Genomic DNA, 18276 nt, shown 5'->3' on the forward strand with positions numbered 1-18276 from the left:
GAAATCACATCGGATCAGTGGGTCCTGGAGGTGATACGAGAAAGATATGTGATGGCGTTTCGTAGTGTTCTTCGAGACATGTTCATGGAGAGTCTCCCTGCCACTCCCCGTAGAAGAAGCAGGCAGTGGGGAGGGTACACTGGCAAGGCTTCTCAGTCTGAGGGCTGTGGTCCCAGTGCCCACATCTCAAGAAAATACGGGGCGATATTCCAAAGGAGGGCTCTCTTCGTCCCATTCTGGAACTCAAGGGCGTCAACAGTCATCTGCGAGTGAAGCATTTTCACATGGAAACATTGCGCTCAGTGATAATGGCCATGCAGTCAGGAGAATTTGACCTCTCTGGATCTGTCCGAAGCGTATCTCCATATTCCCATCAGACTAGAATGTGAACACTTCCTGCGGTTCGCAATTCTGAGATGCCACTTTCAGTTTTGGGCACTGCCCTTTGGTCTGGCCACTGCTCCCAGAACCTTTTCCAAGGAAATGGTGGTAGTCAGCAGAGTTGAGAGAGAATGGAATCCTAGTACACCTGAATTTGGATGACTGGCTGATTTTCGCCAAGTCGCTGGAAGAGAGCCGCCTGGTGACTCACAAGGTGATTTTCCTGTTGCAGGAGCTTGGCTGGGTGATGAACCTTGCCAAGAGCAGTCTTCAGCCTACTCAGTCGCTGAAATACCTGGGGGTTTGGTTTGACATGAAGCAGAGCAAGGTATTCCTCCAGAAGCTCGTATTCAGAAGTTGCCAGCTCTGTTGAATGCTCTGCGCCCGACCGTATGGTCTTATCTGCAGGTCCTTGGCTTAATGGCGGCGACTCTGGAAGTGGTACCATGGGTGAGGGTGCATATGCGTCCCCTTCAGCGCTCCCTGTTTTCTCGGTGGAATCCACAATCTCAGGACTATATGATTCTGTTCCACCTTCCAATGGAGGTCTCATCCCAACTGCAGTGGTGGCTGCAGGTGGATCATCTACAGAAGGGAGTTTCTCTATCTCCACTGGATTGGCTAGTACTGACGACTGATGGCAAGTTTCCTTGGTTGGGAGAGCTCAGGGTCAGGAGTTGACAGCGCAAGGGTGCTGGAGTGTAGAATTCTCTCTGGAACATCAGTCGGCAGGAAGCCAGGGCGGTCTGAATGGCATGTTTACAGTTTGGCGACAGGCTGCAGGCTCAATCGCTCCAAATAATGTCAGACAGTGCAATGACTGTAGCTTATATCAATCGACAGGGAGGTACCAAGAGCCAAAAGGTGTCAAAGGAAATAGATCAACTTGTGGAATGGGCAGAAGTGCATCTCCAGATGATCTCAACCTTGCACATTGCAGGCAAAGACAACATAAGAGCAGACTTTCTCAGCAGGGAGAATATGGACCCAAGAGAGTGGGCATTGTCAAATGAAGCTTTCAGCTAATTCGGGATCGCTGGGGTCTCCCATTCCTAAACCTGTTCATGACTTCACATAATGCGAAAGTTCCGCAATTCTTCAGCTGCAGAAGAGATCTGAAGTCATTGGGGATCGATGTCTTAATGCAGGAGTGGCCGGAAGACAAGTTGCTGTATGCCTTTCCTCCATAGCTCATGTTGGGCAGATTGATTCGAAGGATCGAACGCTACAGCGGGATGAATGCTCTTGGTCGTTCCAGATTGGCCCAGGAGGCTGTGGTATGCAGATCTGCGGAGGCTCCTGGTGGATTCATGTCTTCGACTTCCAGTGCACAGGGACCTGTTCTTCACGAACATTCAACTCAGTTTTGACTTACGGTATAGCCCTTGAAAGGGCTCACTTGCTGAAATTTGGATACTCTGCAGCAGTGATTTCCACCTTGCTAAGAGCTAGAAAGTTCTCCAGTTCCTTGGCCTATGTGCGGGTTTGGAGAGTGTTTGAGGCGCGATGTGAGAATTGAGGTACTCTTCCTTCCTTGCTCAAGATTCCACTTATTTTGGAATTTTTGCAGGATGGCTTGAATAAAGGCTTGGCTCTTCATTCCTTAAAGTAGCGGCTCTCGCCTGGTTCGGGGGTCAGGTAAATGGTGGATCCTTGTCAGTTCATCCTTATGTGGCCCGTTTTCTGAAAGGACTGAAACTTCATTGTCCTTTGCTGTTTCCGGTGTCCGTATGGAGTCTTAATTTGGTTTTGGAGTTTTTGGCGGGCCCTACATTTAGACCAATATGTACTCTGTCCTTGTGGTTAATGACCTTAAAACTGTTTTCCTTGTGGCAGTTTGTTCTGTGTGCAGGATTTCCAAACTGCAGGCCTTGTCTTGCCGGGAGCCATTTCTCCAGGTGAGTCCAGGGGCGTACTGTTCCTTCCTTCTTACCAAAAGTGGACACTGAGTTTCACTTGAATCTGTCCATCTCCCTGCCGTCTCTGGACAGACAGAGAGAGAGAGGTATAGAGGAGTATAGTCTGTTGCGACCCTTGGATGTCAAGACACATTGTCAGGTATCTAGAGGTTACTGAGCCTTTGCGGAAGTCAGATCCTTCATGGCAGTACTAGACAGGGAGAGCCAGCCTCACAGGCTATAATAGCTCGCTGGATTAAAGAAGTAATCACGGCTGCATATGTGGATGTTGAGAAGCCGTTACCTAGTCAGGTTAGGACTCATTCCACTAGGGCTCAAGCAAAGTCATGGGCAGAAGTTAGATGGTCTCCCATCCAACATTTGCCGAGCTGCGATGTGGTCCTCCTTACACACCTTTTCCAAGTATTATCAGCTGGATGTTCTGGCCCAGGAGGACGCAGCCTTTGTGCGTGCAGTTTTGACTGGACCATGGGCAGCCTCCCACCCTATTCGGGCAAGTAGCATTGGGTACTTACTACTTACCTAATAATTTCCTTTCTTTAGGATAGTCAAATAAATCCAGTGTCCCTCCCTTGACTGCCAAATGATTGCATATTGATCCTCCTGTATACCTATGTATTACAGGGATTACTGGTGTTACTCCAGTCCCTAGACTAGTGTTATTACATTCTTGTCTGAGCTCAGTGTTGCCTGTTGCCCGAGTATTGAAATGGTTATCTGTTTTTAATCGATTTTTGCTAGTCTGTCCACAGTTGATGTTGAAGAAAATACTAGCAGGCTGATGTCACTGCAGGGGAATATATACTGTGATGTCAGTTTGCTCCATCTCCATCTGCTAGTAGAGATGCATAACCCACTTGTTCTGGATTCATCCGACTGTCCTAAAGAAAAGGAAATTATCAGGTAAGTAGTAATTTTTCATTGGAGAAGATCTGGAATAGGATAGGGTAAGAAAGCATCCCTGTTTGATGCCATTTCATATGTTGAAAACCTCCAAGGTTGATACATCATATTGGCTGATGCCTTTCATGTATGGAAGAAATTTGGCTGTCCTCTGAACCTTCTCAAGCTATCTGTTCCAGCAAATCATTAGCCGGTCCAGGTCTATGGAATTTATTACCCATAGAATTAAGGCTCCAGAGAGATTTAAAAGAATTTAAGAAAGCACTAAAAACGTGGCTGTATGTACAAGCATTCCAAGTAGAAGTCAGCCAGTAATTTTTATTGTTTTCATATGTTGATGCTTTCTGATAAATTTTTTGTTAATAGGCATGTTTTAATGTGATTATTTACTTTTTATGTCTTATTTTATTTCATGATTTGTTTCTTTTATATTAATTTAAGAATGAGTCTGTATAGTTATCTGTTTGGTTTAAAATTTTTTATTGTATTATGGTTTTTAATTATAAGAAATTGCCATGCTGGGTCAGACCAAGGGTCCATCAAGCCCAGCATCCTGTTTCCAACAGAGGCCAAACCGGTGTGAAGGTATATACCAACATCGGTATAGAAAATTACGTAAATAAATAATAAAGCCCCCTCCCCCGAAAGCCCTGCTGTTCATGAAGTTGAAGACTTTGAGATCAATAAAAGTGATATGCAAAAGTTTTCTCTGCTCCTTGCACTTTTCCTACATTTATCTCAGGGAAAAGATTGTTGATCAACTTTTCAGCTCAAAAAACATACAGTGGCTTAGGATGGACTAGATCAGCAAGGATCTGAAGTTGCTTTAGAGCAGCATTTCTAAAGAGTGTTCTATTTGTGCTTAAGAGGGAGATAGGTGGTGAGTGCTGACTCCTCACTCCATCTAAGGGTGCTCTCCCAACCCCCACCTCATTTCTGCTGCTACAGATGAATGCAATCAGGCATGGGGGGCACCTCTTCCTGGTGATGACATCAAGAGAAGACTGCTGGCCCTGTAAGGACAGCACCAGAGGCAGCCCCACAACCAAAGGGCATCCCCCTTTGTACACAACTTCACAAAGACCAGAAACCAAAAAGCTCACAATGAAACCCTGCCCTCTTAAACAACCCCTTCCCCCTTTGCTAAATTAAGGCTAGAATATCTAACAGAACATAGCTCATAATCAAAGTGAAACAATTGGAACATTCAAATGATTTAAATCTAAGGAAAAAATATTTAAATGTTTGAATATATTGCTCTTAAAGAGGAATGTTAAAGACTTTCCAAAGGTTATATATCCCAGACAGAAGAAAGAGGAAGACTAGCATATTTCACTATAGTGTGCTTTAACAAAGCCATCCTACGTGTGGAGGTGATCTGGGGCAGAAGGAAACCCCATGTATCAGAACCAACCAGTTTCTAGATCCCTTCTCCCTGTAACTTTGCAGCCTATTAACTCTGTCTAACCAGAGCAAGTCACTTTTCCCCCACCTCCTTCAGCTTAATCTACTTAATGTTCAATCCAAAACAACAAAATGCTTTATTCAAGACTGAATTTAAAGGTCACATCTAAATACACCACATACTCCAGCCTATGGAGCAGGAGAGTAGCTATCATCTTCCAAAACCCCCAGCTCTAAATCTAGTCATAACCAAACAAATAGGCAAATCTAACTGCTTTATTTAATTATTTAAATTAATTTTCCTAGCGTATAGCAGATGGACTCAGAACCAATGGGAATAGTGTACTCGTGCTAGCAGTTGGAGAAGGATCAGATTTCAATCTGACGTCAGCCCCTAGTACATATACCCCTGCAGGAAGTGCAGATCCTCAGTATTTTCCGTCTCCATAGCAGTTAGGAGCTATCTGCACGCTCTCAGAGCGTTGGAACCAAATTTAAAGAAGAAAATTCTACTGAAGACGAGCCCCGCTCTCCTGCGGTGATACCCTCGGGTCCCTCCCCCAGTCGATATTCCTGAGGTGATTTCCATGATCCCTCTGAGGTGAGCCTCGGTCTGGCGGCCGAATCGCGGCGAGGACTTACAGCCCCCGAGCGAGAGGAGTTCGGGCGCGGCTGAGAGGCAGCGGGTGCATCCTCAAAAGCGGCGGTGAAGGTAGTTGCCCTCTCCCCCCGCAGCCGGAGACCGCCCGGTTCGAGACCAGGAAGCGCCGAAGATAAGGTAAGGTAGAAATCTTTACTTGTGCCGGTCTCCGAGGATTGAGGACGAGCACAGGCCATCGGCCGAAACCAGCGCCACTGGGCTGATTCGCCCTAGCAGGGCCAGACCCTGGCATTTCCAAGGGCCTTCCCACGTGGAGACCCTCCGAGGTAGTCTCCATCTTGCCCGCATGGTCGCCGTCGCCATCTTGGCCTTAATCTCTCCGTTCACATCGCCACCCGGCCTAGCACACAAAATTTACCTGTGCGCACAAACCTACTTCTGCACGTAAGTTATACGCACAAGAACCCTTGGACGCATAAGCGGCACGCGCAAGTCCCGGTCGCACGGACTACGCGCACTCGACTACCCGCGCGCACATCCCGGGTTAAGCGCTCAGATACGCGCACAAACCCCGGCTAAGCGCACAGATACGAGCGCACACAGCCAGGCGCTCCGGAGCGAAACATGTACGTGCAGGCAACCTCGACTCCTCCAATAACGGAAGTAAAATCCTTAGGCCTCGGCTCAGCATGCCACCTCAGGGCCGCCCAGAGCCAGGAAGCCGATGCCTTATGCACCCAATGCGAGGAGGCCCTGGGAGTTCCACCACAGGCTCAGTCTCGCCCAGGGCTGGGGACTAGCTCTTCATGGGGCTCCCTGGAGCTAGCAACCCCCAGCGGGACTCCCTCTCAGCCGGAGGCTCCCAGGGAAGCAGCGCCACTCAATGTGGACCCCTTGTCTATTTCTTGGGTGGAACTCTTCAAGGGGATTCACGCCTTTGTCCGAATGCAAACGGATTCCCGGGCGGACCAACCACATACGTCGCAGGAGGACCCCTATGCTCCAGGCCCCTCAAGACCTAGGCATAGGCTTTTACCGCCAAGTAGTCCCACCTTCGGGGGTACGGACATCTCAGAAGAAGTCGAACCCCTAGAAGAAGAACGAGAACTCCCCCCCGGGGACAGAACCCCACCGAACCATGAGACGGTTCTTCACAAGGGAGGAGCTCCCGGATCTGGTCTCCCAATGCCTTGTGGAACTGGCGATTCCGGATTCAGAAAACCAGGGGGATCCCGAGGAGAACCCATTTCTGAAAGGCCTTCGACAGACCTCCCGTCATTTCCCGCTCTTGCGAGCTGCTCAACAGCTAATTGACCTGGAATGGAACACCCCAGAGTCTGCCTTTAAAGGGGGGGGCGGGCCTTGGCCAGCTTGTACCCCCTGGATCCAGCAACCAAAGACATGCTCGCTTGCCCTAGAGTGGATGCCATGGTCTGCGCAGTCTACAAGTGCACCACCATTCCGGTAGAGGGAGGAGCAGCACTCAAGGACACGCATGACCGGCAGCTAGAAGCCATGCTTAAACAGTCATTTGACGTGGCCGCTATGTCTCTTCAGATTGCGGCCTGCTGCACCGTGGTGACACGTGCCTGCTTATCCTACATCAACAGGCAAGGGGGAACCAGAAGCCAACAGGTGTCACTGGAGATAAACCCATTGATGGCATGGGCGGAAGCAAATCTACAGGAGATCGCCGCCGCCCACATCGCCGGGAAGGACAACATCACGGCGGACTTCCTCAGCAGAGAAAGTCTAGACCCAGGAGAATGGAAGCTGTCTCCCGCAGCCTTCCGGATGATAGTAAACCTGTGGGGAACACCGGAAATGGACCTTCTGGCGAACAGAACCAATGCCCAAGTACCCAGATATTTCAGCCGCAAGCGGGATCTACAATCCCAAGGGATCGATGCCCTGGTGCAGGCCTGGCCACGGGGGACCCTACTATATGCCTTCCCGCCGTGGCACCTCTTGGGCGCAATCATTCACAAGATACAGATACACAAGGGACTAGTTCTTCTGGTGGCCCCGGATTGGCCAAGAAGACCGTGGTACGCAGACATGAGAAGACTACTGGCAGGGAACCCTCTACCCCTGCTCCCTCTCAGGGACCTGCTACAACAGGGTCCGATCTTCCACGAGGACCCAGCTCAATTCTCTCTTACGGTCTGGCCATTGAGAGGGCTCGCCTGAAGAAGAGCGGATACTCGGGGGCGGTAATAGACACCCTCCTCCGAGCACGCAAGTTCTCCACATCGTTAACATACATAAGGATCTGGAGAATATTTGAAGCCTGGTGCGAAGATCACGACATCAAGACACGTTCACTTAAAGTTCCCGTGAATCTGGAGTTCCTACAGAGCGGACTCCAGAAAGGACTGTCCCTCAACTCCATCAAAGTACAGGTGGCAGCACTGGCATGTTTCGGCACCAGGGGCGAGAGCGATAGCCTAGCCTCTCACCCGGATGTGTCACGTTTCCTGAAAGGAGTCAAACACATTCGTCCACCTCTGAAGTGGCCGGTACCTCTGTGGAATCTCAACTTAGTCTTGAACTTCCTATCTGGAACCACCTTCAGACCTCTTCGAGGGCTATCACTCCATCAGCTGACCCTGAAGATTGTCTTCCTACTGGCAGTTTGTTCAGCAGCGACACATCTCTGAACTACAAGCTCTGTCTTGCCGTGAACCCTTTCTTAGGTTCACTCCGGGATCCATCCAGCTGCGCACGGTACCGTCATTCCTTCCCAAAGTGGTCTCCCACTTCCATCTGAACCAGACCATCTCGCTCCCGTCGGCGGGAGCCCTGAAGAATTCGGAAGAGGCCCATAGTCTGTGTCACCTCAACGTTGGCAGAATCCTCTCCAGATACCTGGAAATGTCAGAACCAGTACGGAAGACTGACCCACCTTTTCGCCCTTCTCAGCAGGAAAAGACTAGGGGAAGCAGCCTCGCGGGCAACCATAGCCCGATGGATCAAGGAAGTCATCAAGGCGGCCTACGTAGAAGCAGGGAAACCTCCGCCTCTACAGATCAAGGCCCATTCGACCAGAGCCTGGGCAGAAACAAGAATGATGTCACCCGCCGAGATTTGCAGGGCGGCGACATGGTCCTCCATCCATACCTTCTCCAGATTCTACCGTCTGGATGTTCAGGCCCGGGAGGACACGGCATTTGCAAGGGCAATACTGAGTGGGTCACAGACAGCCTCCCACCCGGTTCGGAAGTAGCTTTTATACATCCCATTGGTTCTGAGTCCATCTGCTACACGCTAGGAAATGGAGAAATTACTTACCTGATAATTTCGTTTTCCTTAGTGTAGACAGATGGACTCAGCAGCCCGCCCTTGGCTGCCGTCATGCATGGTATTGCAAATGATTCAAGGGTAAGCCTCCTTTCGTTTACCTAGGTCTCCACCCGGCTGGGTGTCGACGCTTTCCGGTCAAGCTCCCTGGCGGTCTCCAGCTATACTCAATCGACCAGTTCAAATTAATCCAGTTAATCAAGTTATAACGTTTATTTAGTTACGAAGTTATACAAGTTAATCAAATTAACCAATCGGTCAGTCAAACATATATCCACAATGCTTTGCAAGGAAGAATACTGAGGATCTGCACTTCCTGCAGGGGTATATGTACTAGGGGCTGATGTCAGATTGAAATCTGATCCGTCTCCAACTGCTAGCACGAGTACACTATACCCATTGGTTCTGAGTCCATCTGCTACACTAAGGAAAATGAAATTATCAGGTAAGTAATTTCTCCATTTTACTTAAAAGCAAGGCAGATAATGCAACATTCATAAACCTACATAAAACAAAATCAACTAAAACAAAACACAAGTCTGCTCACAGATTAATTCTGAGAGCCAAGCAACTATTTTTCAGCTCAGCAGGATGTCATTTCGTTAGAGCTCAGTAGTCTTTTTTTTTTTTTTTTTTTTTTTTTTTTTTTTTCAAAGGCAGGTTTAAATAAGTGTTTTCAACTGCTTTTAAAAAGTCAAAGAATATATAATTGTTCTCAGGTAATCAATGTATTCCAAAATATTGATTTTAGATCAAGCCAAACTAAGGGATAGTGAACCTCAAAAGATATAGACAAAGGTTGTTGCAGGCCACTATATATTATGTGACAAGTTTCAATTATTGTATTTGTCATGCTAATGATTGGAGGAAAAGACCTCAAAATTTGTACTGCCACAATCAAAATGTTAAGGTGGGTCTTTCTTCTCCTTCATAGGTCAAAAACCTCAATTTTTTAATTCTACAAGTGCTGCTTAATGACTAATGAAAAACAACTTTTTTTTTTAACTTGTTGCAATACGAAAAAGTCTTACACAAATACCAGTCGTCTTTCCGAACAGTCTCGCTCTGTCATCCATACACACAGGCTTCCCATTCCCATATTCTGTCTTACATATATAGGCTTCTCACTCCCATGCTGTCTCTCACACACCCACACACTCAGGTTTCTCATTCCCATGCTCTTTCACACACACCCTCACACACCAAGCTTCTTACTCCCATGCTCTCTCATACACAAGTTTCTTACTTCATGCTTTCTCTCTCATACACAGTCACCTCCCTGACTAATCTCTCACTCACACACACACACCCGCCATCTTCATCTGACCAGTCACTTTCATTGTCTCTCACATATATACACATTGACCAGTTTCTCTCAATCACACACATGCTCTCACTTACACACAGGCTCTCAATCACAGTTACACATGCGCACTCTCAATCACACACACATTCTCCCACTTACACACTGGCTGGTCGGCTGTCTCTATCTCTCATTTCCTGCTGCCCCCCCCCCCCCCAAGAGCTCAAATGGTAACTGCAGCAGCCTCCTCCTTCAGCCCCCGCAGGCCAAGAAAGAAGAATCCCATCTGCCATGACAGGCTAATTCTGCTGTCTCCTTTGCTGATTGCTGGCTGCTTCGGATTTTGCTCCGGGCCCACACTACCTATTGGGATTGATGCTGCTGCCACTACTGTTCCATGCAGCATGGTTCTTTTTTCCCACGCACCCCACTGCACATCACTTCCTGCTCCTGGCCATGGGGGCAGGTGCGGGAAGAAGAAAAGGCTAACCGCAGTTGCCAGCCTCCACTAACACTGCTGCCATTCCTATCCGAGCTTGTACATGCTGATAGCCTGAGCAGCAGTGGAAGATCTGCCTCTTGTTCGGTGAAGGAAGGAGGAGGGAAGAGCAGCAGGAGACCAGTAGCACGCAACACACCGGTTGAGAATCTTTGCTGTATACAATCACACAAATATCCTTTGTGTTAGTTATACTCTTAGATGATGAGATCATGCTGTTACTCTTGAACAAATTTTCTTTCTAAAAAAAGACATACTTTTAATTAATATATAGCTTTTAAAACTTTAAAAACAATTTTTGAAATGTACTCATCGCATGCTTGTTCTTTCAATCCTGCACCAACCACCTGACATTTAATAACTTGCTATTCACAAACCTAGCTGTAAGCAATTTATAAATAATGTTTAATGATCAGATGTTCCTAAACATCCAATCAAATAGAGTCCTGTTGACTTGTGCATTTACAAATAATGCAATCAGAATAAAGTACTTTTCAACTAAGGGCCAATCAAAAAAGGTTTGTATTTGTACAATTCCTTCCTGTTAGTGAAAAGAATTTGGCTTTTGTGTTTAATCCAGAATCATACTGTTTCAAACAAACCAATCAAAACTCAAGGCCAATCGGAGAAGGTTTTTATAATTCCCTTCATATAATATATATATATTTTGTTCCAAAATAATGGACCAGTGACTGAAAAAGCACTCTCATGCATTTGTCAGATAAGCCAGTCAAGGTGAGGGAACCTTTAACAGGCTACACTGTGCCAATCTCATCGCACAAGAAGGTTGTTAAAACCAGAGTATAACGCAAAATCTCACAGAATAATCTGCTCAGCGGCTTTAAATACCATCAATCATTTATTTAGTAGTTTTTATATTTAGTAGTTTTTATATACCAATAACCGTTTTCACATCGTATCGGTTTACATGGAGCAAGGAAATAGAACACTAAATGCCTGGCACAACGATTACATGGAACACAAAAGAATAAAATCTTGCTTAACCAACTTAAGAGATAGTGTTAACAGGGGTAGTTTTGAATTGATTCTGTCCTGACTGACAACACAGATTAGAATTAGAAGTGGTAGATCACCTTGGAAAACCTTTAAAACTGGTGCTCCCTTGGCTACCTTATTTAACATATGTCTCCTCTCTGTAAAACAGACTATAGACGCTAAGATGACATTCAGTTTTATGTACCCATGTTGTCATGGAACACTGCTTTCAAGATGTCTTGGCTGCTTAGCATCCGAAAAGTGCTGGCTATGGTATAACAAGCTAGCATTAAAGGTTGATAAAACAGATTATGATCTTAAGTAGAACTCCCTTACTAAATCTTCCTATTCAATTTGAATTTGAAGGTCGCAAAATACCAATTGTCAGCCAAGTAAGAAATTTGTGTAATCCTGGATTCCAGCCTGTCTGTGCAGCCACAGATTAAGAATAAAACTTTTTTGTTATAACCTTCAGAGAACTTGCAGATTGAAACCATTTCTGAATCTGTATAGCTTCCCAGGACAGATTTAGGAAGCCCTGGATTAGGGTCTGCCACTGGGTTTACTGTTAAATCAATATTCCCTGGATATTAGAGATTTTATAACTACAGCCAGGATGCAACCATTATTTTCTCCTTGTGCAATTCTTGCCATGAAAAATACTCTTCACTTCAACTTTCTTCCTATAATTTTCTAAAGCTGTTGCTACATTCATGTGACATAGTGGGTATACATTTTCTCTATCTCCTTTCGAGCTTTAACAATGATTGTTTTGCCTGCTGTAAAGAGCATGAGAACTATGGTACATAACATTTTAAGAGGAGTTAGGTCATCAGCTACTTATATCTATTGGTCACACAGAATTTGTCACAGTTTTTTCAACTGGAGGAATAGAGGGAAAGCAAAGCCTGGTCATGTGATGAATAAAAGCATCACATGATTAATATTAGACAGCATACTCTGAGGTTCAGACTGATGGAGTAGCTAATAGAACAAATTTGTAGGTAAGTTGAAAAATGCTATTGTCCTCTAATCACTCCTGAGCATTTCTGCATGGTGCCAGAAGTCCTCCATATTCTTGGCTGCTTGGTATTCCTTCTTGCATTTGGGCAGCAGGTGTTCTGACTGCAGCTGCTTTTTACAATATTAGAGAGCAGTACTCAGCTAGCCTTAGCCCAATTTAAGTAGCCTCAAACTACAATTTACCTTTGTTCTCGCCCTATTGAGGGAAGGGTGGTACCTCTTTCAGATAATCCAGTTTTCTATTGAGCTTTTGCTCAGTGTAGTAGATTGTTTGATAGCGTAACCCAATGATTGAAATGCTGAGCTGAAACTTAAGCTCCCAGATTAAGAACATAAGAACATGCCATACTGGGTCAGACCAAGGGTCCATCAAGCCCAGCATCCTGTTTCCAACAGTGGCCAATCCAGGCTTACAAGTACCTGGCAAGTACCCAAACACTAAGTCTATTCCATGTTACCGTTGCTAGTAATATCAGTGGCTATTTTCTAAGTGACCTTAATAGCAGGTAATGGACTTCTCCTCCAAGAACTTATCTAATCCTTTTTTAAACACAGATATACTAACTGCACTAACCACATCTTCTGGCAACAAATTCCAGAGTTTAATTGTGCGTTGAGTAAAAAAGAACTTTCTCTGATTAGTTTTAAATGTGCCACATGCTAACTTCATGGAGTGCCCCCTAGTCTTTCTATTATCCGAAAGAGTAAATAACCAATTCACATCTACCCGTTCTAGACCTCTCATAATTTTAAACACCTCTATCATACCCCCCTCAGTTGTCTCTTCTCCAAGCTGAAAAGTCCTAACCTCTTTAGTCTTTCCTCATAGGGGAGCTGTTCCATTCCCCTTATCATTTTGGTCACCCTTCTCTGTACCTTCTCCATCGCAATTATATCTTTTTTGAGATGCGGCGACCAGAATTGTACACAGTATTCAAGGTGCAGTCTCACCATGGAGCGATACAGAGACATTATAATATTTTCCGTTTTATTCACCATTCCCTTTCTAATAATTCCCAACATTCTGTTTGCTTTTTTGACTGATTACTCACCTCATCACTGCTCATGCGTTGACTTTCAAACCAAATACTTTGTAACCCCTACATGAAAGAGAGAACAGCATATCTAGCTCTCCAGAGGATAACTATATTAATAATGTAGGAGGTCTGCGTGGAGTGGCAATCAGGTTGTGTCAGGAGGCTTGAGGCAGAGCATTTGTCATTTACATCCTTATTTATTTCTTGCAGTTTTTTACATTTAACATTTTTATAAACTAGCTGCTGCTTATTCATTTCTGGGCTTTTAACTCCTAACACCATCTGCCCTTCTTGGGGTAAAACACCAGGAATTTTCTGCATTTTATCTCCTGCTCAACCATCACAAAGACTATCTTTAGAGGTACAGACTATGGCTCTTTGGAATGCAGAACAAGTGTACTCTGAGGTCAGCTGGTAGGTGCCACTCACATATGGCTAGTGCACTTGCCAGGGGCTGTGAACACTGCTTCTGCAGCCCTGTCAAGGTTTGTAAAGGCTAAGTAGATCACTGCTGCTTTTGTAATTGGAGGCAGGTGTCTGCATTTGCCTGCAAGTAAGCATGAGATTCAGTTCAAACTATCCACTTAGCAGCACAGAACATGAACTAAGCTATGGCATTAACTTTAGCTGAATGTTATGTGAATGAAAAACAGTTATGAACTGGACTGGTTTAGTTAATTGACTGGATCTGATTAAGAATAGATTTATGTATGGGCCAACATGTGTATAGGGCAGAGGGTAGGATGGTTTCAACCTAATCTTATGGTGTGAAATGCTGAGTTTGTACTCTGTTGCCTCAGGTGGATATGCTGAGTGAAATCAATATTGCTCCACGGATCCTTACCAATTTCACTGGAGTGATGCCACCTCAGTTCAAGAAGGATTTGGATTCCTATCTGAAGACACGTTCACCTGTCACATTTCTTTCTGAGCTGCGCAGCAATCTTCAGGTAAATGTGGGCAGCCATTGCCTAAGAACAATAATACAGTGGTCTAAAATTTTCTCCATTCTTAAGTATGCCTCCATTGAGGCTTACTGGACTTGCATGACGTCATGTTTCATCAGAGAAACACCTATTGCCTTCCAAAAATGAATGTTTTGTCATTTTCAGTTTTAGCATTCTGAAGGAAAGGGGCCGGCTATATTTTTGTATTTTTTCACTTTTTAATGTTGCTTTGAAGTTTTGTAAATGTTCATCATGTCAATCGATGTAAGCTTAACCAAACCATGTTGAACTAGGCCTGAAGCCTAATTCATTTATTCCTTGAAATTGTTTTCTGAGAGAATTATTTTTCAACTAAGCTTTAAAAATGTTCTGCTCCAAGACGTTGTCAAAGCAAGCCAGTGGCTTTGTGAGGTATTTCTGATCTCTTGATGATCATCTTGGATTATCAAAGCAAGATTCCCTCCTTTGGGGAAAGGTCACAGTACCTGCTTAAGGATGTGGTTTCAATTGGTTCAGACCTGTTGGCAGAAGTGTTATACCTGCCTTGCAAATTCAGATAAACCAAGCTCAAAGCTGGCCTCAGAACATATGGAAACAAACCCAAGAAGCTGTCCCAAGCTAGCACTTATGATCAGATTTTGTCCACAAAGTCCTCAGTTACTCCAGTGTCTAGATATGAGGCTGAGGTCATGAATATGGCATTGTCCTACTCCTGCAGCTCAAGGGCATAAAACAGGTTGAAGCAGAAGGGTATCAAACCTCAGGTGGAGGTCTCAATGCACATCCCATTAATGCACAGTTTGGAGGACTTCAATGTGATAAGAACATAAGAAATTGCTATGCTGAGTCAGACCAAGGGTTGATCAAGCCCAGCATCCTGTTCCCAACAGAGGCCAAACCAGGTTACCAAAAGATCAACAGAGCTGTGGTGTCTGCCTACTACAAATATTTTATTTATTTAAAATACTCATTACATGCTTATATTCAAAAACTCTAAGCAAGGTATAATCATAATGTTAAAAATTCCCAATAAAAATATCAAACAGCAAACCAACAATCTGTCATATATAACATACCTCCCCATCTGTATTTATGAAATGCTTTCATGACCACAGAGTGCCAGAATTCATGTTGTGACTGGGTGCATCAAGCAATCCTCCTATGCCTCCTCCAGGCTTTACCTTTGGATACCAGGCAAATTTGTGCTAGCGAGCTTTTTGTGCTTATTCGTGATATAGACTGGTTTGGCTCAAGGAGTTATACTGCTATCCAGCACAGCATTGATTCCAAGCATATTTACATAGGAGCTGATGCAAAAAAGTTGCGCTGAAAGCAGGTGCTAAGTATTCAATGCCTGCTTTTCTAACACGCCCCCAGGCACCTCTCCTGGGGGCGCAATGCAATATTTAAATTAGGGCTCGCGCTGTCGAGGAGGTGCTAGGGGCAATTGTGCACACCTAGCGACTCCTTGACAGCGTGCACCTGAAAGAGGTCTGCTGTCGGCGGCTGTCTGCTGGTTAAGAAAATGGACACTGAATTTATCAGCGTCTGTTTTCCTAACCAGCGCACATGCACATGTTTGGAAAATGGATGCTGATAAATTCAGCGTCCATTCTCCGAACCTGACTACTGGCACCTAAGAGTATAAATCAATATTTAAAGTATTGGGAACTTAATATTAATTTATTCACTCCTTCACTTATTGCCTATTGGTCCCTTCACTGTCATGTCAGTGAAGGGACCAATAACCTTTCAGAAGGCTGTCCTGAAAGGGGATTGGTCCTTTCCCTGACTAATGTCAGGGAAAAGGACCAATGGGCATAAGTGAAGAGATGAATAAATTAATATTAAGTACCCAACACTTTAATATTGATGTATTCACTCCTTACAGTGCAGGCAGTCAGATTTGGCAAATGGATACTGAATTTATCAGCATCTGTTTTCCTAACCCATGGATGTGCCAGGGGTTCAGGAACTGGATGCTTGTCAACTGAGCGTCCGCTTCCTGCACCTGTCTGCTGGTGCTTTTTTTTTTTTTCCTTGAATTGTTTCTCCAACTTAATCACAACAATATTAAGTAGGAGGCAGTACAGAAAAGCAGTTTTTTCTGCTTTTGTGTACTAGTTTTAGGAGCGCTCGGCAATTAATGCCTACTCTGGGCAGGTGTTAATTTCTGATCGCCAAAATGTGTGTCCTAGACACTTTATTTTTTTTGCATTGAGAGTGAATAGCTAATAGCCTATTAGTTTCACTCCGCCTTGGACACACGTTGTAGAGGCGCTAATCCCCTTATTGCATAAGGCGCTAACTAATCCCCTTATTGCATAAGGGGATTAGTTAGCGCCTATACAACCCGCGTTCAACTGCAGGTTATACAGTGCTCTCAGCTGAGCACACTGTTGCATCAGCCCTTCAGTACCAATGCCAGATCCTGTTAGGAAACTGCATACATATGAGCCAACTTTTCTGGTGCCCTAGTTGAAAGACATGAGGCAGAGCCCAAAATGCTATCTTGCTTGTATCTTCTTTTTGTAGAGCACTGTGATTTAGGCCTGCCTTCCGAGTGTTTGCTTCAGTCAGCAAGAAATCATTCACTGCATTTTCTTTGCATCTTTTGTATTAAAGATGGCTAAGGCCATTTTCTGTTTTGCATCAGGGATCAGCGAATGCCTCTGCTGGTTCAAAAACTTCGTTTACATTTTTCTCCATTATCAAGTAGGAACAAATAGCTACACAAGTGAGAGACATAATCCAGCAGCGCTGATGCAGAAAGAAGCTCTCCTTAGCTCCAAAAGACCAAGCATATGTGGGAGTTCCCCTGTTGCTACCACCACCAATTGAGCTACCTTCATTCACTGAAATGTTCTGACAAAGATTTTTCTGCTCCTTTTCGATCTGTCACTGCATTTTTCAGGGAATTTTTTCATAGTAGTTATTTTATTTTCTTCACTTTAAGTCATCTTTTTTCATTTTTAAGCAAAAAAATTACTTTTCTACATTTTATTTTATATGCTATATCTGATTCAGATAAGTCTCCTAAGGTTAGAAAAGCACCATATAAATTGTGTGCGAAAAATAAACATAAAATATGGGCACTTAAGATCTTCGGCTTTGTTTTCTGATGCTTGGACCCAAATCATGACTTCTCTTCCTGTGGGTCCAGTGGGAAAATGTCAGCCAGAGCAGTAAAATATAGGATCATGAAATTAAAATCTGAATTGTCTTTCCCTTCCAATAAAGAGCGTTCTTCTAAACAACCAGAAGCACACAGGTCAGAGTTGAGGAGTAGGGCTTCAGGCTTCTTGTCTCATGCCTCTAAAGAGAAAAGAAATATGAGGGCTCGGAGCTGTAATCACTTAAGTACCGTACCAAATCAGTCAGGGAAAGTTCTATGGTGCCAGCTTCCAAAAGACTTTACTTGGAAGAATTGAATTTGAAGCCATTGGCGGCATCCTTATTGGAGCGGATGTCCCTATCATTGGTGCAGAAATCCTCTGCGCCACAATCAGAGCAGATATCTGTACCAAAATCCTCAACATCATGTTTGCTATCAAAAACTAAAAAGGTACTCCCCTCCTATATTGGTATCTGAATCAGACATGTCTTCAGTGAAGACATTTTCAGCTCCTTCGATGCCTCCTTTTCGAAAAGCATAATAATGTGGAATGACATCATACGAGGCCACAAGAAGAAATTCTCAACATCAAGATGATAGTAATTCTGGAGAGACTTGCTACAGAGATTCCCATGCAGTTATACCCTATGAAGAGACCAGGTATTTTACTTTGCTTACCCAATCTGTAGGGATTCTCCCTTAACTCCAGATTACAAAAACTGACTATTCTGACCAGTCAGATTCTGTACACTACATGGAATATTCCATGGATATTATCACCAGATACTTAGCCAGAGCATCACAGGATTCCACCCCTCCTGAGGATATAACTTATCCAGCATTCCTGC

General features: G+C 44.6%; 1 protein-coding gene across 1 annotated transcript in view; it reads left to right on the forward strand.

The window, feature by feature from the left end:
* The window catches only part of CNOT1 (CCR4-NOT transcription complex subunit 1), a 987642-nt gene that overhangs the window by 923759 nt on the left and 45607 nt on the right, over positions 1-18276 (forward strand). The window contains 1 exon segment of the mRNA XM_029609242.1: positions 14167-14316. Coding sequence (XP_029465102.1) covers positions 14167-14316 — 150 coding nt within the window.

Source organism: Rhinatrema bivittatum, chromosome 7 (genome assembly GCF_901001135.1).
Source record: "Rhinatrema bivittatum chromosome 7, aRhiBiv1.1, whole genome shotgun sequence".
Lineage (NCBI taxonomy): Eukaryota > Metazoa > Chordata > Amphibia > Gymnophiona > Rhinatrematidae > Rhinatrema > Rhinatrema bivittatum.